We start from the raw sequence: 25,081 nt of genomic DNA on the forward strand, positions 1-25,081 counted from the left end.
AATTTAAACTAGAAGGAAGCTGAAGATGTACCAACTTGGACCCGAAGTGTTTGCATATTTCCACGGTAGAAGTAAGGACAAATACATTGAGGACTTGTGAGAAGCAGAGCTTCAAGGTCATCCGTACAAACCAGTCCAAGTTGTAGTTTGACACCTTGAATGGCTGCAGGACAACTTACAGTGAAAGCTGCTGGCGACATCGGTGAAAGGGACAAAGTTGCGAAGGAAGATCTTCAACGTCTTATTAAAGAAGAACAACTGTAGCTACTCAAAGTAGCTATTCCGTAGGTTGAATTTCTACTTCTGCTACCTCACTGGCACTCGATTGGCCAAGCAAAATGGCTGCTCTGACCTAGAGAATAAAATCCTCCAAGATGGTGGGAGATGTACGGGCCGAAGGTGTTCTTGTACTTGTAAAAATAGAGGGCACACGCGCAAGGTCTTCATGCTCTCTACCGGCCAGTCCAAGACCGATTTCGACAGCTAGAACGGTTCTCCATCTAACAAATCGTTGAAGTTGACCGTTTCTAGCGAAGATCCCCGAACGTAGAATGATAAATCTCTCGTGCTTCCTCATCGCCTTGCTAATGCTTAATCAGTCGTATCCGACCTTGACTCGGCGTTCGAACGCACACGTTCCGCGGCGCGTGAACTTGCCACGGCGCTGCCCCTTCCTCGTGGCGGCGCGTTATCAAGCCGGGGCTTTCGCAATAACCGGGGAATCGTCGATTGCCCTGGGAATTGCTAGTCGCAGTTTCAGTAACGTGGCCGTAAAGTTTAGTGAAGAAAATCGTCGCAGAAAATCGTAGACGGCTTTCGGCGAGCACGGTCGGCTGGCCCCACACAGCTCCGACACCCAGAATGAGTCGCCGATCGGTTTTCGGAAGCGAAACCGGGCACACGCTGATCACCACAGTGCGTTTATCAGGAGAATGATAAGCCTCCCGATGGTCACGTTTCGGCCGGTAGGTATGGCGGCACGAGATCGGCCGAGATCGTTCGAAAACTCGATCGATTCGACGAAACTCTCGTTTGTTCAGATATCCCAATAGACGATACTAGGAAGCCAATTGTTTAAACAATTGACTGTTAAAATAGTCAATCTCTATTTTTGTCTTCCTCTTCGAATCTTTCGACGTTGATTAGAGGACAGGGAACACCTTTTCCAGTAACAGTTGTTCGAGTCGTAAATGAAAATGTTTGCGACGCGAGAGGATCTTTCTGACCTCTCTGTTTCCTTATCGATTATTATGCATGTGGAACGCAAGCTCGGTCTCACGTTTCAAGGTAAAAGTGTCGAACGGTCTCCTTGGTTTATTGTTCGCTCGTCTTTCTTTCGAGTTATCAAGGAAACGCGACCGGTTCTAGGCGAAGAAGAACGTTGTCTATTCCATCCGTTCGAGACAGCTTTAATTTATTCACCGTGGCGAACGCTCGAGGACGACGAGCATATGCGAGCGAGATAAAGTTGTTTGCCTAGGTGATCCCCTAATTACGATACTCGAGCGAATTAAGGAGTCGTAAACCGGGGACCAGCCGGAGCGGATGAATCGCGGATCCTCGCGGATGAAGGATGATCCTTTTTATTAGAGCCGGCTCGAAAATTGAATATTCGAGTCACTCGAAAAGCTTATCTCTACCGATCAGCCTAATTTATGAGCATCGCCGGATAACCATCCGTTATTCTGCGTTCTACAGCCATTTGAATACGTCGGGGAACTTGTTTGTGACGTACGAGCTTCTCGGTATCGGGAAACGGAAGATCTACGCGCTATAAATCTGTATTAGATAGCACAGCGAGTTTATAAAAAGACCTTCTACATAAAAATATACACTGAACACTTAGTCAGAGTTTGAGGAAACTACTGTAGCACCTCGTTAATAGTCCATCGACTTTTGCCCATACATCGATTAAAAAATGAGGGACACTGGGACCTCGTTCTATTTATTAATCGGTGCGAAAGTGTTTGCTTGGGGAGCAAGTATCGGAGCACACCTGTAGTCGTGGTGAACTTTCAGTCCTCGTTTATGCCTCTAGTCTAGAACTGATTTTCTAGTTATCAAATAGCGTTACGAATTCATCTCTTGAGCAACTATTGAGGCATTACCGCAGTAATTCTCCAGTTTTTGCTCCTTCAGTTGAATGTGTCAACGATGAAACAAATGTGGTCTAAAAATCCACAAAACTGTCTCACTATTAAGGAAATTTAAAAATTCGTGCCCTGGACAACTACCGAGGCACTGCCGCAACATCAACAAATTTCCGCCGTCTGTACCGGAATTCAATTTTCGACTTGAAACGAACGTAATCTAATTGAGCCGATCAGTGGTATAAATTCGCTCCTCGAACAACTATCGGGGCACACGTCGCGTCGGTAACGAACTTTCACCCTTCGTTCTCCCAATTCGATTTCTCAACGGGCGGTGCTAGGGCCTGGAAAAAAATTTCCAATCGCTCCGCGGCTCGGGAAAATGCTCCGGTTGATTATCGGCCGCACGATAACGAACGTGTAGAAGAAGAGAGAAAGAGAGAGAGAGGGGGAGAGAGGAAAAAAGGGGGTCATTTTCTGGCGAGCAACGCGATAAGGCGACGAAACGCTTGTCTGGCAGCTGCGCGTGTTCCAGGGCTCGGTTTCTAGGTGGGAGTAACTCGTTAGGTCGAAAACTTTCGTTTCTTTCCGTTCTTTCTTTCGCTTACCTCTTTCGTGCGTCATTATCGGCCAGACATAATTGAAGCCGCATGTCGAGGGGGTTGCGCGCTACCCTTGACCGAGCCGGCTACGATATTTTCGCGATGATTTTTTTTTATTCGCGAGAAAACGCGCCATCGATCGTTCTCGCCCGTAAGCGTCGCTTGAACTTCAACCCCCTTTTCGACCCGAATTTTCGTCCAGACGAAGCAGATTTGGAATACTGGGGCGAAAGGGATGAAACTTCTACCAGCATGTTCGCGACACTTTTCCGATCGAAACGGTACCAAACACGACACAGTTTCGATCATATTCACTCGCGTAATCCTCGATAGAGTAGAACCTCGATTATCCGAACCGACGCCTAAATTCTCCATATCAACAGTATCCAATGTGCAAATCAGTAACGATTTAATCCAGCACAGTACTCGGATAAGAGTGGATTATTCGAAAAAATTCACGCTCCACGGATTAGTTCGGATAGTAGAGGCTCCACTCTTTCGTGTATTGAACAAGCAAATGTACTGCAAATGGTATCATGTTGGGTATCATTTTACTCGGAACAATGTCACGAATACTTCAATAACAGTTTCATTACAAAACAATCAAAAACAAAAGTTGTACCCCCGCCTTTAATCCATTTGCATCATAAGGAGATATGAAAAGAAGGTCTTTATCACCAAATTTTTTTTTATATTACATTTAAGTACAAAAATGACTACAAGTAAAAGATTCATATTTCAGCATTATAAACTCCGGTGATAGTGACCAGGAAAATTGAGCGTATATATACGCTAATGATGCAAATGGGTTAAGCAGTATACTACACGGCAACAAGGAGGAATTGTTCCCGTATCGTTTCCACTTTTTAGCAGATTAATTTCTAAAAGGTCCAGATAGCCAACCGTTGACTGAGCATTAATGTGAGTTATTGACGCTGCCACAGTGGAGCAGCCTAATTCGAGCTATCGGGCGTTGCCCACGTGTTTACGCGACGAATTCAGCAGCGCGTGGTTCCTACGGCTTGCAGGCGATCGGCGGATTAAAATTATATAAGAGCCGGTCCCATTTCGATGGGACGGTGGCCGGGTGAAGGACCGGAGGAGAAAAATTGGTTGGCCCGGACGGTTTTTACGAGCACGGCCCGGGGACGAGCGTGACTCCAATTTGGCCGAGATGCGACGGATAAATTGATAAACCACGGATACCCCGAATAAATTCGTCGTCGCCACCCCCGCAGTGTTTCCAAGATTTGCGATTCTCGTTTTTGCCGCGGACACTTTCCGCATACGCCGGATTATTGGGATTTCCGCGCGGTCACCGTAAAACACAATGAAAGCCGAACACCTGTTTTCTCGCGAAAATATTACAAATCGAAATGTCCCGTGAAAATCTTGAACAATTTTTTGTCGCGAATGAATCTGCCACGGATTTCCTTTTTTTTTCACTGTCTTATGAAGCACAAATGGGGAACGAGTTCTCGGAAGTAAAGTTGGCTGCGCTCGCGTTCAAAGCTCAATAAAACGGGAGGAAAAAATCGTAGGTCGTGCTTCAATGAATCGTTACAAAGGCTAAAGTTCAATCTTCATTTCTAGGACACGGTCATGAGGAAAAATTTCCAATGTTTTTACAGACGTTTCAATATGCAGCATTGTCGAAACAATACGCGTGCACTTCCAGTTTCCCACCCGCTGTATTACGAAATAAATTATTCACAAAAATGAGATACATTCGATTACGAAACGAATTATTCAAAAAAAAAAAAAAAAAAAAAAGATGAGATAACTTTGGACAAAAATGGACGATGGGTTGTAAAAGTAGAGGTTCCAAGCTTCGAAACGAGTGGAGGGTTTATTGCTGTACTGTTTCTTTTTTTAAACAAAATTATCATAGTTTATAGACAGACGATTTTTCGAGAATCGGAAATTTAATATTCGAAGGCCTCTTGTTCGTTCACGTTGTGTCGTGTTTTCGATAAACGCAGATTATTTTACAACCTTCGACGCATATTATCGTCACGATTTCACTGTTACTGCGAAACATGTTTTCCGATCCAGCTGCTGTAATTTACGTAAAGTAATTTTTATCGGGGACCGTGTCACGACTGCCTCGCATTAAATGGTTTATTGTTTAACGGTGCCGGGATCGTTAAAACTGATTTATGAATATCTTTATAAATATTTATCAACGTGTTTAACGCCAGGATTTTCCTTCGGATTAAATTGACCCGCACGGTCAAGGATCAGAGTGTCGCATCAAATTTGTTATTTCGAACTGAACTACTAATTTAGAATTTCACCGGTCAAACTTAGGCGACAGGAACCAACTGTGCGTTTACTGAAACAGTATCATATTATATTGTTATATTATTTATAAATCAATTCTGAGCTGGAAGAACTTCGTTTTCGAAGTTTTAACAATTAACCCGCTCGATCAATTGTTTATCTAACCTAAACAAGTGTGCGTCGTCGGTGTGAAGTACTTGTGGTGGGCGCATCAAATTTCTCCCCCCTCCCCCCAAAAAAACAAGCCATAATGAACATTTTACGGCTCTTTCGGGTAGTGCGAGTCTAAAAAACCCATAAAAGCGTCCCGCGCCATAACCATGCGAGTCCCGCTAGGCGGGCAGACATAAATCTTATTTCCACAGGTCTTAAAATCACTGTGGGTCCCAGACACCATGTCCAAAGTGGCTAACAGATAAAACATTTATCGTTTCACTGCTACAATGTATCTTATTAACAAAAGTCGGCCTTTAAACCGCCAACTTGACGTAGGTCCCGAGAGAAGGTCACCGCTGGATTTAAAATCTGGACTTAAATCGCATAAAAATTACAAGAATCGAAATAAAATATTTATACGCCACTTTAAAAAATTTTTATTCCAAAGATTCGGAGTGTGCTCAACAGAAAGGGCCTAATCGTTGGTCACACGTTGGTCACACGTTGCCAGGTGATTCTGTTGGCGATTTGGATCGGATCTGTTTATCACGATGCCACCGCGTATCGCGCACATACTAATTCCCCGTGCTGCGTGGATGGTATTTATTGCAACATCGATGCATGGCGTTTGTCGCACAGTCCCCTGGTCGAAGGTTGCGACTGCGAATTTTAAAATTGCGCGCGTCACCGGCAACAAAAACCAGCGCGGTCGGGCAAGCGTTAACCCGCGCGGTCTCGCGTCTTCCGGTTTGCGTCATTCGCAGATCGCGACCGATTCCATGGAAAATACTGCTCATGTTTTTTCGCGATGCCTTCCAACATTTTCTTGCGCAGACGGAATCTAATTAGCCGCGTCCGACGCAATGACACAGGGGAAAACGTGCTTAGTACGGTAATGTCCCGATAATTGTGAACTACAGTCGACTTCATAACTGTCGGTAACTTCGTAACGGTCATCAATTATGAGACCGACTGTATATGTTGCCCGATGTCGGACAGAAGTGCTCATTTTTTTGTAGCACTCTCGTGCTAGTCGATTCTCCACTGCACGAAGGTTAGGCGAACGTTAAAACACAGATAATACAGCAGTTCCACACACGTGCGGGCTGCTCGAGTTGCATATTATGTTACCTTCGCACGTGACTCGCTCGTAAATCCACATCGAGCCTCCCCTGGAGACAACTATCGACTAAAAATGCATTTCAAAAAGAGCACGATGACGCGCGCTGTATAAAGAAATTCTACACACTCTAGTGCATTTTTGCAGAAATAAATTACAATACGACAAATTAGATGCACAAAATCCGAAATATAATCAATACAAATTCTCACTGCTGCACTAAACAACGCTCTAAACAGTTTGAGCGATCAGTAATTTTTCCGAATCTTCGACGTCTTGCCGAACGTTTCATATGCTTCGCGTGTGACGCCCCGCGTGCGTCATCGGCCACGTCCGCTCCAGAAAATGCTTCAACCTGAGACCGGGCCCGGTACAAAATTCCTTTTCTACGGGAAACTCGAAGAATCCGACGCGACTTCTAGAATCGGATGGGGGGAACAATCTCGAGACGAAGTTTCTTCGAGTTCCGCGATGGAGGTACGCGTTTCTCGGCCCGATAATCCCGTGGGCGTCGAATTCCATCGTGGTGTTCCGAACGAAAGTTACGCCGATCTGGCCATGGATCGGCCGAGATTATTGCTTTGAAAGGCCACGACCGGGAATCCCGCAGGAAATCCCCGCGGAGCCCCGATAAAACCGATCCCGTAAATATGGCCGCCGGCGGGGCCCTACGTCGAACGGGTGCACGCAATTATGGTCTGCGTTCCGTATTTAATTGAACACGTGTACCGCGTGCCAGGCGAATAAATACTGTGTGCGCGTGCGTGACAGTCTCGCGGGCAAAAGAATTATTTTATTTATTCGCTAAACAACTCCCCTGAAAAATCTATGAGAAATCTACTAATATCAATTTTTTTGAAAGATTCTACTATCTATTAAACGAATCAAACTTCCATTAACTTATTGGTCACATTTTTCTGATTAAAACGAGCCCCATCACGATACAGTCCGAAGTATATTTGTTTAATTCGCGATTTAGTATCACCTCGATTATCCGAACAATTCAAGGATCCATAAAATAATCCATGTACATGATTGCGATTCATTGTACAAATTAATAACGAAGCAATCCAGTTAGGTAAATGTTTTACTACCCGAACGTTTCTCCGACTAGTTCGGATAATAGAGGTTCCACTAAATCGTGTATTGTACACGTAACTATGAACCAAACCGTGTCGTGTTTGGTATCATTCTAATCGGGAAAACGTGACGAATGAAGTCCATGTGAAGTTTACTCGAAAAAATGTTTAACAAGGCTATAATTGTTGAAAAAGGGGCTCCAGAGCGCAGCAAGATCAAATCGAAAACATTCCAATCGTAATTCCAATCATAGCTAAATATCACCGAGCTCGTGAAAACGATAGGAACAAGTAGAAATCTATTTTCCTACAGCGATCCTCGCGACAAACCGGATCCCCCGATCAGGAGAAAAAACAAATTAAAATCTGATCTTCATCTGTATCCAATCACCGTCGAACAGTATGTACCACTTTTCGTCGCGCGTTCTCTCTGGGGAAAAAGAGGGTCGATTTTCCGTGTCGGTCTCGTTCCGTCGATCGACTCGGACCCAACTGATTATTACGATATTCAATGGTAATCAATTAACTCGTTTCCCAACCGTTCGCCGTGCCGATTAGAATTCGCAATCTGCACGCTCCAATTCACGACGAGCACCGCTGAAGCGTAGGATTCGACGAGATACGTACGGTCCCAGGATTTTTCTTCTCGCGTTGCCCTGTGGCGAGGAACGCCCTGGGCAGGAATCCGCATCGTTTCCCCGCGGTTTCCTCATGGTTTCCTCATTATTGCTCCCAGCGAACCCCGGCCCCCCTTTTATTTCGCCTCGATTCGAGAGCCGCGGCTCGGCAATTATCTAAATGATATCCGGCCGCGGGTCTGTTTGTTTTGTTGCTGCCGATCGGCCGGCGATCCGGCTTCTACTACTCTGTTTAACATGCGCGAGCTTCCTCGTTCTTCATCGCTACAGCGTGCATTTTATGCATTTTATGCATTTTATGCATCTGTTGCATTCTCGCGACTGGCAAAATTATGACAAAAACCGCTGGACGAAACTGTGAAGCCGTAATACTTTCACTGCTAAAGCAACAATCCCCCAAATTTCCATAAAACTAAAGTTATTTATTTATCGCGTTGACTGCCACGTCAGCCATATGTGGGTGACGGAATTATTTGTGCAGGTTTTAAAATGAATTTTTACGTTGATATATTCTGTCGACCAAACTCCATTAGGATCTGTAACATGCAAGAAAGTTGGAGGACTACTCAGTATCATACATTTAGTTTTTTCAATTTTTATTCCATCAAATAACTTACTTTGATTTTATGAAATTTCTGAAGAGATAGGAAGAGATAGGAGTCAGATATACATTTTATTCCTCAACTATTTGAATCTTTCTCCTGCATTAAGTTACACCAAGTTTTGTTATGAACGATAAAAGTCCGCAGTCTAGTGATCACCTACATTGCTTTCTTTATTTTTTAAATTCACTTTATAGTTAAGCAGATTCAGTGAAAGCGTGCAGAACATGTCCTGAAATGTTTAACAGAGTAGAAGTTTGTTTCCAATTCTTGCTCTAACGAATAATTCTCAGGTCGTTATTATCTGTAAGAATGATATTAACAAATGAAAGCCAGGGCTGCCGATGTGCAAACACTTCTCCACCACGAAGCAGACATCAATAGATCATTCGAGAGAGGTGGTGATCAGAGACAGTGCAAATATTTATTCACATCGACTCGGTCATTCAACGATTGTTTATACAAGCTTCCATTCATTTTTGCTGGAATATCGTCAAGCCTGAGTTTTCTTTGCGCCTCTGTCGCTCTTCAATTATATAAAAGTCATAAATGAATGAATTCAATAACATTATTCTGTCGAGTTATAAATTATACAGGGTGTTCCCTGCACAATTGAGCTGTTCGATAAGAGATCGGTTCTATCAAAGGTCATTACTATTGTTACATTATTACGACGAACAGTGTTTTGCCGAAATGGCGTCAGCAAAATATTATGTATCTAAAAAAATTGGTTGAACTTCCCGTATTTTTCAATCTTGAACTTCGCAATGAACAATGACCGAAGGATGATCGACAGAACGGACAGATTTACGCATCTTAAGATGTCGTTGTGCAGGAAAGTAATGCAGTAATCGAGAGAAGGAAAACTGGTGGCAAATCGCGAGGCGGCGCGCAGGAATCCCGCTCGCTCGCGGGCTGAGTAATTACGAGGAAGTAGTCGCTGACACCGCAATTAAATTCCCGCGATTCAGGGGAAAGTGTGCGGACCTCGAGGCGTTCAAAATTTCGCGCTTTCTCCCGCCGGGCAGCGGGACGAATCGGGTCACGGGCCGGGAAGAATTGATCCGGGGCTTCTGGCGCTCCGCGGAAGTCGAACGCTCGCTTTTATTTTATGTTATGCAATTAAACCATTCTCTTTGCGCGGCGGTGCGCCTTTGGGAACGTATTGCGCGTCGTTATGCAAAGTCGATTTTACCGCTTCGCATTTTCATCCCGGGAACGCGGACGTCGAACGAAGATCTTTCAGCGTCTTTGCCCCGATGCTTTCGACGAACGACGAGTAGAATGAAAATGGAAATGCAATAGAATTGATCAGCTACGAATTAATTCCCACGATTTAAATTATTTTTAGAAATGTCTGTCGTCTGGGGGTCAATTAGTTCTCGTTCTTATCGGTTTTTGAACAGCGTTTGCTCGATTCAGAGACGATTCATGACAAAAATATGAAAATGAAATTTTCGGACGGACAGTCTATCTCACGCAGATGCTTTTGATCCTGTTGCAGACGATAAGCTTGACCAAACGTATAGACGAGGTCAGGTTGCTCGAGTCACGTAAGAGCGCTCGGCTGGCCGATCAGGATACAGATTTCGCTAGACTCGCCGACATGGCTGGCGATCGCAAACGAGCATCCTCCCACTCCATCGATGTGCCACATGTGATCGGGTAAGTGCTCATCTCATTCCACAATTTTCTTCGATATTACATTTAATTCTCTTCAAACGTCGGAGAAACAACGCGGCGCAGTCGAACGGGCAATAAATTCTCGTCAACAATCGCTTTGCAGCAGATTCTTGCTGCCAAAAAATTGTTTAAAACCACCGTATATATGCCTGTTCTGTGACAGCAAGTGTACAGTATTTTAAAAATTTGTTTGCAATTTTACCGTACATTTATTGCCACATGAAATGCATTTAAACAGTATTTTTAAATCGCGTTGCAGCAGACTCTTGCGATCAAAAAATTGTTTAAAACCACTGCATACATGCCTGTTCTGTGGCAACAAGTGTTGAGTATTTTTAAACATTTTTTTGCAATTTTAGTGTACATTTATTGCCACATAAAATGCATTCATCGCAAGTGTTGCCGGTTCGCGTAGAAAATAGTAAAAATATTTCATTGGAACGTAATTTACAAGTTGCCAATGCTTTTAGAGTTCTTCAAAGTAAAAGCATTTCTGTCTCTGTTTCGTTTTCTTCGTACACTGCAAAGGCTTTGTTTTCTCCATGTTTCGGTAGCAAAATGTATTTGTTTTAAATGTCGACTGCTGCGTCAGTGCCCATAAATGTCACATAAAATCAAGAACAACTTCTTCAACCTTGTATAATTAACACATTGACTGCCACGTGAACCATACGCGAGTGACACGATTCATCGTCTCAAAAATTATGTACCATGTAAAAGTGTTCAAGAAATAATCCCTTTAGTAAACTTTAACTCATTGGCAACCGATGACGTGATGGTACGTCAAGCTTGTACTAGCATGCTGCGGTTGCGAATGGGTTAATTTTGCCGATTTGATTAGAATAACTGAATTACGGTAGAACCTCTTAGCAGTGCCACTCAGTGGAACGTGATTGTTCGGATAATGCAACAACCACTTAGTTACAGTGCTGCACTATATTCTCATTGATTTGTGCAATAAATCTTGTAGCCTGTGGAGTGGTTCGAATCGAACTATTCCATAGCAGAATGTACTCAAGCAATAAAGAAATTGTATTTCGACGTTGTAGGATGACGTTAATCATTTGGCAGTCAATGATTTAATTAATACTCCGTGGGCACAGTTTTTCGCGTCTTCTGTAGGAGCACTGGGTCCAGGGCTATTTTTTGTACTGTTTTCAAAAAGATCTGAAAAATTCTGGGATATTTATTCAAGTCTCCACATTAAGACTGTTAGCAATAAAAAATTAGAATTTTGCAAACACGAACGCAGTTGACTATTCACCACATTCGAAACTCTAGGGAGGAACTAATCGTCGAAACACCACCATAGGTACGCCATGATCCGGAAGAACCCGTCCCAAACGTCCTCCCACATCCTGCACGCAGTTATCCTTCCTACATGCGAATAAAAACCCGGAACTAATTACGGCGAATCGCGTGAGCGCGTGGTTCCAGATACACAGCAGGTAATCTCCCGGCACGATCATTTTCAAAAACGAAACAATCGAGAGCGTACGCTCCTCGGAAAGCGACCGACGCGCGTATGCATATATCGCTCTCCGAAAAAACAAAACCGAGCCACGCGACTACTCGAAGGCGTGCAAATTACCGTGCCATTTAACGGTTCGGGGAACACCGCGGAATTCCCGGGAAGAAACGGCGAGAAACCGGAGCGCGCGATTCTTATCCGCCGCTTCGAAAAATCCGTTTCAAGCCTGCGCGCCGAGTGAAAGGACCCCCTGAAAACGTTCTCGTAAAAATGATGTACACCTTCGGATGCGATTTCCAGGCACCCGGTCGACTCGGAAAAAATTCCTTCCCGACAGACCCTTCCACGCCAGATTTACCGTGGCCACGTGTGCGCCTGCACGTGCACACACCTTGCCACCACCCCTGGAACTTCCACAACGAACGACAGTATAACGGCGCGATATACGTGAAAAATTCCGGTCCGCATTGTTGTTTGTATCGTGCAAAGACGATATTATCCGATCTCGTGTAATTAGCGTTCGAGGCAGGGAAAGGAGAAAAGACGACACAACGTTGTTGTTTCTAATGATTTTCGAATGAAACTTTCACTGAAATGTGCGTGGCATTTTCCCGAGTAAAATGATACCTCGCACGATACAGGTTGGTTTGTAGTTACCTGTTTAATCCACGATAAAGTGGAACCTCGATTATCCGAACTCTCTCCGTTGCCGGAATACGCGATTCACGCGAATAATCTATAATTCTGCGGATTAGTAATCTAGCACCGTTGCTAGGTAACACAGGCTCCGATCCATCGACGAGTTCGGATAATCGAAGCCTCACTATATCATGGATCAAACAGGTAAATATGATCTAAGCTGCGTCATGATGAAGACGCTTATTGAAGTTTAATTTGTGAGTGTTAGCGAAACTTCGAAATTAATTTAGTCTGTGCTGTTACGAATTACATCTCGTGTTTGTCGCGAACGCATAATTATCCACAGCCTAGAAATAATGAGAGGATATTCGGGGCCGTGGCGGACGCGCGATTAGATCGATGCTATACTTTTTGCCAAGGGTGTACACGCGCGGTCCCTTGCACTCACGGCGTTGTAGGGAGCCGAAAAGATCGAAGGTGCACGTAGAGAGGCCACGCAGCTCGAAAAAGGCTGCGCCCACACGTTGCACCGTGTGAGAGCGGTAAAAGGCGTCTGGTTGCTGCCCGATCGTTAGACCGTGAATGCACCCTCGCCGGACACCTGTCCCTTCCACAACACACACGTCCCCGCCGAAATGCTTTTCTCTCGCCCTCGTTAAACGTCCTCCCGGAATCCGATCCAACGGTCGCGATCCTCAGCTCTCTTCTTGGAACCAGATATCTCTCTCGCACTGCACGCTCTATAGATCAAAAAATGGCTGACGCAACGGGAAAGAGGACCGTTCGCATCCAGGACACGGGGTCCCCTTGTTAGCTCCTCCTCTGTTTTCTTGGATATACTCGAACTCACCTTTTCCCATCACCTACGACTCGAGATCTGTATCTTTCGCTGTTGAGTTAGGTCTTCGGGTGTGGAGGTCGCCTTGGGTCCTATTGCGATAGGTGCAACCGTTGTGAACACCTAGCTGTACCCTCGTTAGAGTCCAGAAACGTTCTTGTCTTTTATACGTTTGTGGTGTTCTTTTGACTTGAATTACTACGACTTGAAATACAAGATTTTTCATAAACAATAATTTTGCAAATCGGTGACGATTCAATCGGGTACTCCAGTTAGGCAACTGCGGTATTGTCTCAATTTCACTGAATAGTACATTTAATCCAATGTTCTGCTAGTTCGGATAATGGAGGTTCTACTGTATCGTGGATTAAACAGGGAAATAAGATCGAAACCGTATCGTGCGTGGTATCGTTTCATTCGGAAAAATGTCCCGAATGCGATGGTAAGGGTGTCATAGCAAGAATCGCGAATAAAAATGTCAAAATTTTTAAAATACTGTGCTACCTAGACATTTTTACAGGTGCGTAGAGACTACGTTCTATCATAATTCAAGAAGCAGTTTCCAGGGGCAGGTTAGAGCTGACTCTTTGTCCCCCAGTCGATTTATCCCCTCCTTCTCGGTTTCGTAAATAAAATCATAATTTAAACACCTCGGCAATTCCGCAGGTGCGTACAGAGCAAGTCCCACTATAATGCGAAAAGCAGTTTCCAGGGGCAGGCGGCTAGAGCTCGGTCTTTGTCCCCCAATCGATTTATCCCCTCCTTTCGGGGCCCGGCTCTCCCACGCGAAGGGTGGAACGGCTGTTTCATGACCGACGATCGATGCCAACGACCTCCTCGACTTTTCGTCTTTTTTTCTCCCCACTCCTTCGCTCTCTTTCTCTTTCTCTCTACAGCTTTTTCCATCGCCCCTGAAGTCGTGCACGACCGGGGACCCTCTCGAGGGTCCTCTGACAAAGGACGAGCATCGGGCCAGGGGAACGGGGGGGCCCAGGGGGTCTGCTGCAACGTCCGGTCTCGTACGGGCACGTAGCCTACGCAGGTAGACGGCCTGTGCGCGCCGGTCCGGTGTTTTCGTGGCTGCACCTGGCCCGGACGGACCCGGCACGACCTGCCCCACGTGAAAGGAAAGGTCACCGGGAGAGAAATCGAGTGGCGGCTGGGCCGCCTCTTCGGGGTTCTCTTGCGTCCCGATCGTATCGATGACGAAAGCGTACCAGCTACCGTTTAACGAGACCTTGCGCCGCGGCCAAGGATTCCGCGCGAAATACATCAACTGGCCCCCGGTCCCCCAGGTTATGCCACCCCTCCCCCTTCCATTCCCGAAACTGGTTACTCCCTGGGCCCCGCCATGCTGCTTTCTTGTTGGCACAGATGGCGCGAAGCTCCCTTCGGGGCCCCCCCAGTCTCGATTATTTATGCTGCGTGCGGGTCCCAGCTCGCTCGACTTCGACGACGTCAATCCGTTAGGATTTGTCGATCGATCATTATTTATTAATCCTTCGCACTCTGCTTTAACTGCAAATACCAAACTGTTCTTCCGACCTAGAATATTTCCACTTTAGGAACACGATCATTTTCCTTACGAAAATTCCATGCATCTTTCGACATGATTCGGTGGATATTTGCTTGTTTAATCCACCATTTTGTGGAACCTCTATTGTCCGAACCGGTAATAGAATTCTTCAGTGATAAAATACAACACGATTCATTTTGAAGATCAGAAACGATTTATTCTACGCAGTTAGACAACCGATCCACACACTCGTGCTCCACTGATCGGTGTTCCACAGTTCGGATAATCGAGGTTTTACCGTATCGTGGATTACACGAGCAAATGTGATCCAAACTGTGTCGTGTTTGAAGTGTCACAAATATGTTGACGACTCCATCTAATTTTTGAAGTTGTGAACAAATTGATTTAACATTGTCCTGATAACAAATTATCAATTTCCCCTTTTTCCCGAGTATTTTCTGCACCCAACGATTCGAATAACAAAGAATCGGTCCAAGTTGGATTTACACGATCATTTCAATGAAATATTTTCCCGTTTAATCTACGATTTTGCGGAACCTCTATTATCCGAATCGATGAGAAATCAAGCGATAAGAAAAGAAAATGGTGAGACAGTTGATGTGAGAGATTCGAAGATCGTCTGACCATCTTTTATGTGTAAATTGTCGAGCTAATGGTTTCCTTAGAAGTGGTATATGGAATGTCGTTCGAATTATAGTTATCACGAGAGTGGAATCGACGGAAGAAATGCGGTTCTGTATCGTTGGCTCTCTCTCTCTCTCTCTCTCTCTCTCTCTCTCTCTCTCCCACTCTTTTTCTCTGTTGGTCTGCAATCGAATGGAAGATTCGACTTGGCCTAGTTACCTGACCCGCCCTGTTGTAGTCCAGGGTCGCCATTGGTTCGTTGCTCGCGGCGGCGATCTATAACCGACGCGACGATGCAATAGCACTTTCGTTTACGCCACTGCTTTAATAAACATTCGTTCCTACCATAGAAACACGAATTGGATGATTACCCAAACAACAAGTCTCGCTCGGCTATCTGAGATGCTTGTTTAAACGGTCGAACACGATTTAATTAGAAACCTGTTTGGCTTGCCGCTTTTTACGACCGAAACCTTAACTCTAAACGTCGTAAAATATTGCACATGTGCTGTTCCGTTGGAGTGCCGCGTATTTGTGCGTAATTGAGACGTGCCGGCATTTTGTAAACTTCGTTTCATTCACTTTCGTCTCGGCGAGGTGTTGAACTATCTGTGAGACTTATTCAAGGATGTAATTATAACGTTTTATTGTACCAAGGTGTACAACGAAAGCTTAAAAATCATGTTCTACGTCCCGAGCAAAACTATCAGATTACGTTACTGGGGGTGAGTTATACATTATTCGCCATGGAGCATAAATTTTCAAAAGTTGGGAAATAAATTTCCATGTCACTCCAGTTCGTTACAATACGGTTAGAATATTTTCCGCATAATGACCCGCTATCGATTAATTAATTTAGCGTACCTTAGTTACTCCCCTTGTCCGCCTACAGTCCATAAAAAATATGCTATACAAGTCTTAAAAACCACAAAGCCGTTCCTCAAATCCCCCGCAGTAAAAATCGCCGACAAAACGCAATCTTCCCGTGCCGAATCAATTTGCGGCGAACCATGGTAAAAACGCCCGTAAAAAGAAGATCGCCTAACAACCCGGCAGGGTAACGAGGCGTTTTCATGAATCGCAATCGAGCCTCAGGTGCGAAACACCGACGCACCTCTCGTTCGCCCCGGAATGCTGCACCGTGGACGACGGGCGTCGGCGTTTACGCGGATGTAACCGGGTTTCCGGGGGGAGGTTGGTGGATGTAACAACTGAAAGTTTCTGCTGCGGCAACGGGTGCAGTGAGTCAGTAGGTTAACTTACGTAATTTCGGGCCGGCAATCTCCGCGGGCGGGGGCAGGAAGCACAGAGAAGTAGGTGGTGGGAGGAAAGAGGAGGGGGAGGACAGGGGCGGCCGGCTTTGCGGGAATTAGGTCGATCAATACCACGGCGCGATATGGGTCAGGTGCACTACCACGGTCTGTATATTCGAGGTGTCCACCCCCCACCCCCACACACCCCGCAACCCGTGGACCACTCCACAGGCACCTAGCAACCCTCCCAACCCCCATTCCAGGACGACGATGTCCTGTTTCGATCCAAGCCCCCGCGAGTCCGACCACCCTCAATACCGAATCCACAGAGCCCCTGGAAAGTGCATGTATTGCCCTATGAACGTGGCAGCATTCAATTCAAAGTATTTGAAACGTTCGGGACCGAAATGTTACGTAAATCGTGCAGGGACACTGTTCTTCGATCGTTTACTGTTCAGCTTCGAACGTACGAGATGGATAAAATCGGTTAGAACTTTTTTGTTTCGAATGATTTTCGAATGAAACCTCGATCGAAGTGTTCGCGAGGTTTTTCCGATTAAAATGATACCAAACACGATACTGTTCGGTTCTTGTATGCCTGTTTAATCCGCGATAAAGTGGAACCTCGATTATCCGAACTCAGTGGATCGTGAATTTGTCGAGTAATAAAACAGTTGTTTAGTTGTAGCGCTGGACCAAATTTTTATTAATTTTTGTAATGCGTTCTATACGGACGTAGATTGAACTGTTTGTATGAATAATTTAAACATCGATTCGGATAATGGAGGTTCCATTAAATCGTGAATTAGACGGGCAAATGTGGTGCAAATTGCATCGTGTTGGGACTCATTTGTAACGGAGAAATGTCACGAGTATGTTAATGAACGTTTCACAAGTTGGTTAACACGTCGATTGTTACGTTGGTCGTGTATATGTGACAATATTCATGTACCAGCTTTGGAAATTAAGCTTGTAAAGATACCAGACGATTATAACCAGATTGCGGATTTTATAATAAGGAGTCCGTTAAATTTCCTGAAATGAAAAAAGATTGGTTTGCCCCGTTGATTACAATGAAGTTCGTGAATATTCGTTCTTTCGCGCCCCATTGCAAGGGTTCAGCGTGTTAATTGAGTCCAATGGACGTCGATCTTGATAACGCTTCCACCGGGAGACGAACCGGGTGGTCTGGTCGTCAACGTCGACGCCGACGTCGACGTCGGGTTCAACAGACCCGCGTCGCAGGGTTACAATTACGATCAGCATTGTCTCGCTCGCACGGTAATTGCACCGAGGAAGGGATTGTCCACGGCTCACGGCGACTTTGCGTTAGATGATAGGGGATATTATGTAGATGGGATTGCTGATGGAAGGGCGAGAGTTATGCTGGCCCCCATTAACCCTGGACAACCGAGCTGTCGAGCGTGGAAATGGTGGCAATTAAAAAATAGTTAGTAAGACTATACCACTTCGCACAATCAAAGGAACACCGAATTATCAAAGAAAAATCGTCGGTCCTTGAACTCCAGTTTTTGACTGCACTGAACTTTTTATAAAAAAAGTCTTACAATTTTTCAAAGTCCCCTTTTTCAGTCGTAATTCGGTGCTTTTTTAATTTTGCGAGGCAGTGTATTTTCCCTTCCAGAGAAACAAGCGGAATAAAATCACAGAGTGTTTATATTTAACAAATTGGTATCGAATTTTAATATTTGACAAACTCTTCTCCCATTCTACGTACAACAGAACCACGCCCATAAACATAGTCGGCTCTTCTGAACCGTGATTTCAATAAAAGCAAATTTTTAATTACACACCGGGACGCGAACGAAAATTTGAAGATAGACCACGGTATAAATAAAATGGATCTATTTGCGTGATTATTCAGCGGCGTGTCGCGGCAAGTATAGACCCTATCGATTGTCAATTCTATGCAATACTGACCTTGACGATTACTTATTAAAAGCCGGAGCTTGTCGGACAGCCATTATGAAAATCTCCGTCCTAATTTCTATCGTAACCGGCGTTAATTGGAAATGAATGCGTTTCCTGATTGTATCGTAAACACATTAAACGATCGTTAACGGCTCCGTCGTTAATCGCCGGCTATTCGGTTAGGATTCTTCGGAACCGTAACAAATCGTTTCCATGTTAATGCACGGAATCGAATCGATTTTTCTGGTTTCTCCGTTCGGCGTTTCCGATCCGAGAATTCCAGGAACTCGCTTGACATCCTAGACGCACTCGTATGGAAAGTGCCAGGGGACTTTCACTCGCGGAATTCCCGGCTCGAACGATTTACCAGTCGCGCGGCGCGTGGTTTCAATCTCCAATTAAACCGCGACGCGAGGATGGGGAAAATCGCGGTGGCACCGTACCGTCCATGGAATTCCCATTCCCATGGAGGCCGCGAGGTGGATTCGCGAAACTGGGTCAAGAAACTTCTGATGGAAACGGCGAAGACAATGTTGAACACTTGGAGAAGTTCCAATCTCTTGCCATTACTCCTCGTAAAAATACGCCCCTGGGGCTGCTTTTAGTCGAAACTACAATTTCGACGGGCCCATTCTTCCTCTCGCGGTCGCCTAATCCGCGCCAGCACGCTTTTATTTTGACAATGCGCTATCGGTACCATTTGCCACGCCAGAATAGCGGTCGCAGGTTTGCACCGTGCACAATAGAAAATTTCATTAATCTGGCGCATGTTATATGCAATTCGTCAACGCATTTCATGCATTTACGACAGAAACGAGTAGATTAAATAGCGGCAATATCAAAAGATTCTAAAAATTCCAATTTATTAAGAACTGTCTATGCAGCTCCCGGTCTTTTTTAACATTTTTATTTCGCAGAAAGATCCGCAGTCTACAGTGCTTAACCTTAAATCTTTACGGTAATTTGTACAGTAAATGTATCCTCGGTTCCGATAACAGAGGTTCTACTATATCGCGGTTTAAACAAGTAAATGCAATCCGAACTGCATCGTGTTTGGGCTCGTTTGCACCGGAAAAACCTGACGCGTATTGTAGTAAAAGTTCCACGGAGATATAATTATAAACAAAGAAGTTGTGTTACTGTCGTGCACATCTTTTCCACGTCGGACGAGATATTGCCGTGATTACGAGCGTGTTAAACGTTAAAATGGCAAGATCCATGGGAAGAAAGGGGGTTCCGTGGAATATAGGGCTCTCAATGTAGAATGGAACCAGAGATTCGACTTGGCCTAGTTTCCTGACCCGCCCTGTTGTAGTCCAGGGTCGCCATTGGTTCGTTGCTCGCGCGTATCTGCGATCAACGGAGCGGTATTCCCATTTAAAGCTCCTTGCAAAATCGAACCTAGGAATTAGGCAACATCTCTTCTCAGTCTATCCAGTACCTACGCTATCGATTTCAAGCATTTTCTCACCTGCTTATTTTTGCAATAGAAAACCCACTGTCAAGCAATTCACCATACCAGAACCTTTATGTAATAGTTTTGCACAGTTATTTCTGGCGTCGAGTCTCGAGCGCATTTCCATTCACACTCATGAAATAAAAATCAACTTTTTAAACTGAACAAAGTTGCGCGAGGCTCTGGCGACAAGGCCAACAAAGAGATAATCTGCAAAATCTTATTAGTTGGACACCTATTTAAAAATAAACAATTTCTTCTTGTGAACAGTTTTAAATTGAGGAGATTGCAACACGGTATTCTGAAATTCTCCTAACGCCTTTACAGTTTATTTCAGCTATTTTTGTGACGAAATATCAAGAAGAAAGTGTCTATGCGTGCGTTACCGTTCGGGAAACGCAAAGAAAATCGATATTTTGCATCGGTAGAAAACGGAAGATAATTTTTCCAAAGATCGGAGGCGTCGGGAATCGGGGAAAGGCTCTAGGGAGCCGACACCAGGTCCAAACATAGCACTATCCTCTGTGTCCTCTCGCGGAGACGAGAGCGGCGCTCGAGCTCAGGTCCATTGTCAGCGGCGTGCAACCTAGACACACAGAAAGCCAAGGTCCCGGGCGACAAAATATGCCAACGAGTCGCGTGATCTTGACCTACAGCCGCGCGCTCGACTGGCAGATGTCATTTTTGTCCCGCGAATCTCTTTCTGTCTTGGCTTCGGCCGTAACGAAACCGTTGTTGTCTTCTTCTGCCTCTTCGCCGAGAAACTGAACCGCCCGGGACTCGTTCAACGTCTTCCGCGACGTTTGCTTGGACAACACCCCGTCGGAACGATGTACAATTGTACACTTGTAAATTACAGCTCATTTGAGCTCTGTGTGCGCTGCGCACACAGCGCGATTTCCGGAAATCGCCGTTCGACATTTTGTTTTACCTAGGTGCAGAGTTTAAACGTCCATGGAGATGTTGGAAATTTTTTTTTTTTGAGAATGAATTCACCATAGGCCTGAAGACGGAAGCTTTTACAATGACCCCTTGAAATTTGATCTACGATTTTTTCCCCCCGGCCGTTTTTAAAACTTTACGAGCTACGTCGCGAGCGCTCCACAAGATTAAATGGTCTTCCGTGGCGATCGTTTTTTTTTTATAAAACGGTCAACAAAAATCGTATGGCAAGTTTTGAGGGCTCGTTCTAAAGGGGAAGCTTCGATCTTCAAATCTGTGGCAGACTCAGCCGTGAAAAAAATTTTATAACGTTTCTAGAGACGTTTCAATTTGTGGTAGTTTTGGAACCGTTCGAATAAACGTAGTTCGAAGGATTTACATTTATGGGAAACATGAGTAGGTGCAACTTGAAACAGTATAGAGGATAAAATGATGTGAGAATGCCAATTTATTATTTTCATCTGGTTAGAGTTATTAAAGTGAGAACGAAATTATTTGCCTGCAGTCTCTTGCAACTTTTATTTTGCATAACGATCCGCAGTGTAGTCATCTGTATCTAAGAGACTTTGTTCGGTAAAGGCTTTTAGTAGATCCATTTTCGCGATTAAACAATATTTAGCACCACTAAAATTCCACTTCCAACGAGTCCATTCGTTTGAATAGCTTTTCGGTGTCTAGGGGACTGTATCCGTTAATCGGGAGCTGGTTTTAAAATTCTTGCTCCGAAAGAGAGGGTTCATGAATATGAGAATGCAGGATAAGAGTAGCCACATGAATATGAATGGTTCAGTCATTTTGAAAGAGGGTTAGAAAGTATGACCTTCCATGGGGCCATCGAGTTTGTAATTTTAAAACAACCACTTCAAACGACAGTCCCGAAGAACGGGAATTTCCATGGACCCCTTTGAGGACACCCCTGCGTTCAGACATTCGCATAAATCATTTTATAATGACACAATATCGATACCCGAGTCGATCCTACGGGAGAAGACACTGATCGCCTTCGGGAATAATTCGGAGAAGAAATGTTCGTATTATCAGATACGATATGAAAATGTACAGAGACCGATATACTATCCTAATCGAAGTAAATACCGGCGAGTATACCGCGCAACGCCGGTATTTTTTCGGTAGAAGTCCCTGAACAATTGCAAGGCTCGGGGTAGGAAAGAAGGCGGCTCCCAAAGGGGTTAAGTGTGCAGCCACGTGTCCGCCGGAGAAGCCAAGGCCCATCTCGTCGTCCGCGACCTTCGTTTAGTCGATAAAGCGTGCAGAGTGCGGCGCGAAGGTTCGGAGAGGAAGAAGATCGCGAAGGATCGTGGAAAGTCGAGGCTGAGTACAAGCGGCGCGGGAGAAACTCCACCGGCGCGGCATCGCGCGGCGTTGCGCGCGGCTCGGCGTGGCAGTGTGGCTTGGCAAGTGGCGTGGGTGGCGCGGCGGGGCTGGTTATACACGAGGGTGGTTAAGGTGCCCTAACAAATAGTAGGTCGTGCCAGGCTGGGGCCACCGTATCTAGGCCGATCGATAGAGCTACGTAGCCACCGGTGCGGAGTCGCATCGGATAAATGGGTCAGGTACACGGAGAGCCACGCGCGGCGTTTTCATCCTTCCTGTTTTCCCTCCCTCCTATTTCCCTTTCGACAACGCACCCTCCACCTCCCCTGCTCTCTCCCTCTCCGTCTGTGCAACCCTCTCTTTTGGGCTCTCTCATTCTCTGTCTTTATCTTGTCAAGGCGTTGTTGCTTTTTTACCCTCTGGCGACCCACGCGCCGCTCTCTTTCCATTCCAACGCGTTCAGAGACGACTGGGTTGTGTGCATGCCGCCGCATCCCTCTCTCCCTTTGTCTCCTTTCCGACATCTTTCTCTCTGTGTCAAAGCTCTCTTTCTCAAGCTATTTTTTAAGATCTCTATTCTCAAGCTCTCCGTCTCTATCTCAAGTTCTCTTTTTCAATCCCTCTATCTTGCGATAGCTTGTGCGAGTACTTGTGCTCTCCGTGCCTCGTGCTCTGCGTATCTCTCTCTCTCTCTCTCTCTCTCTCTCTCTCTCTCTCTCTCTCGTCAGCACGGTCGGTCTCGTTCTCCCTCTGCCCCCGGTCTGCACCTATGCGCCCGGCCGCACGTGCCGTCGCATGTACCTGTTGTAGTAATTGGCACAGCTCCGGCCGCTACTTGTTGAGGAGGAGGCGAGGTCCGGGGGCGAGAAAAGACGACGAAAACCGTGGCCGAGGACAGGAGGAGATGAGGAAGAGAGCTCCGGTGACGACGCTCTTGGCCCTCTCCCACTTGGACTGGTCAAGGGGTGGGTCGCTCCTCTATCCAATGGCGAATCTGGGCCAATGAAACGGGAACGCTACACGTGCACCAACACCGACAACCGTACCCCGGCACCTCTCCGCTATACGTATGCACCGGCACTGTTTCGCACACGTGCGCACGATGCACAGCTCCCCCGGTGGCCGTGTGGACGCGGCCTAATGCCGCCTAATACGAGACCCGGTTATTTCGCGCGTTCCAAGCCGGCTCGGCAATCAAAACGCCGCAAAATGGCGAGCCGTTCGCTTCATCCCCTCGGCTCGCGGGCTCTTTCGTAACTAGTTCCGTTTGCCTCGTTCTTGACGCAACGTTTCCTAATTTAATTAGGGCCTCGCCGTATCGTTTAGAGTTCCGTAGAAGGGAAACGACGAAATAACATTTGTCTGCGTTAATTGCGAGACGTAGGAGCCGAACGGGAATTTATATCTCTTAGCGGTTTTATCAAATTGCAAGAAATGCGTTGACACCAAAGTAAATGGAGTTTTCTTAATTTTAAAATTAACCTGGGCCCCTCCATGAGAGAGTAAGCTCTAGCGGGAAGATCGATTCAAAAATACCAAGATATTTCTTACAATTTTCAAAAAGAGTTGACTCTTTCATGGCGGAGCCCAGGCCCATTTTCCAGACAGCACAACTGTAATTTGTACTGCCCTTGAAAAACAACACATTTATTTTATTTTAGCATTGCGTTTATGTCACGGTGGTCCACCTTCAGAAGGTTTTCTGATTGCAATGTGCGGATAGGCAAGATCGATGCAGGTCTAATTACGAAACAAAACGCCATCGAAGAGTCCTGAAACTTATCAGTCCCCGGCTTATCAGCCAGAGTGTCACGTTGAGCAACTTCGCTCTAGTATCGCGCGAAATCTGGAGGCCTTGCCGGCTAGAGATTTTTTTCCCTGGATGCTCCACCGTTGCTCTTGAACGCGAGCAGCTTTTGTCCGTTATCCGAGGGACTCGCGGAAGGTCGACAAGATAACGCGACTAATTAGATGACCTCGTGCACCCCCGAGAATCCCAGTCACGAGCTTCTATTCGCTGCGATTCATCGCTCCGAGGGAAATCTCCTTTTCTTTCGCTCGGGCTGAAGGCCGTGCTCCCTTTGAGGGTTGTGGGTGACTAGCTCGGACTGCGTCGCGGGGTATGCGGGTCTTAAAAGATTGAAATTTTAACGTTTCTCCAAACGACTCCTTAATTACTCCTCGGGATCCTATATTGATTCCAATGTACCTGCTCTATTCATTCTTTCATAATGAATATCTTCTCATGGTAGACATCAGGGTCACGCGTGTGTGTCTTAAAGCCGCAAACCAAGCGATTCAGCTATTCAAATGAGAAGCACGTGCACCTCGTGCGTTATTTCAGATTTTGATTAATGATGTAGCTCGCTAGAGAAAACAGTTTCAATCCTTCGCACTCCAAAACGTTTCTTCCCGCCTAGAATATTTAATCTCTATTCGATTAAAAAATACTAAAAACTGAAATGTTTAATAATTCTCGATAGTGGCTCGATCGCCGACTATATTAGCCGAAATGATCGCCGGGGCAGTAAACCCTCTGGTTGTCTATGCATCGAGAGGGCCAGGGGGTTAGGCGAGGGATTTTAGGAGAGCGAGCGTCGACTTTGCGCTCGTAAATTCCGTGCCGGCGTGTGATTGGGGGAATTGGGACAGGGAATGGGGTCGGCGCGGTTGAAATCAGGTTGTCCGGGTTGTGTCCTGCCTTGGAATCAGGTCGCTCGATACAGGCAGGCCGGCCGGCCGGCTCTACAGCGTTCCTGTATCCGGCGGACTGACCCGCCATTCGACTCGTAACCCGGATA

At 45.7% G+C, this 25,081-nt stretch overlaps 1 protein-coding gene across 1 annotated transcript in view; it reads left to right on the plus strand.

Annotated features, from left to right (window-relative positions):
• The window catches only part of Glut4ef (Glucose transporter 4 enhancer factor), a 124,191-nt gene that overhangs the window by 37,921 nt on the left and 61,189 nt on the right, over positions 1-25,081 (plus strand). Inside the window, exon 2 of the mRNA XM_076798582.1 lies at positions 10,075-10,235. Within this exon, the coding sequence (XP_076654697.1) occupies positions 10,075-10,235 (161 nt within the window). The remainder of the gene's footprint in view (positions 1-10,074; positions 10,236-25,081) is intronic.

This window comes from Halictus rubicundus, chromosome 12, assembly GCF_050948215.1.
Source record: "Halictus rubicundus isolate RS-2024b chromosome 12, iyHalRubi1_principal, whole genome shotgun sequence".
Lineage (NCBI taxonomy): Eukaryota > Metazoa > Arthropoda > Insecta > Hymenoptera > Halictidae > Halictus > Halictus rubicundus.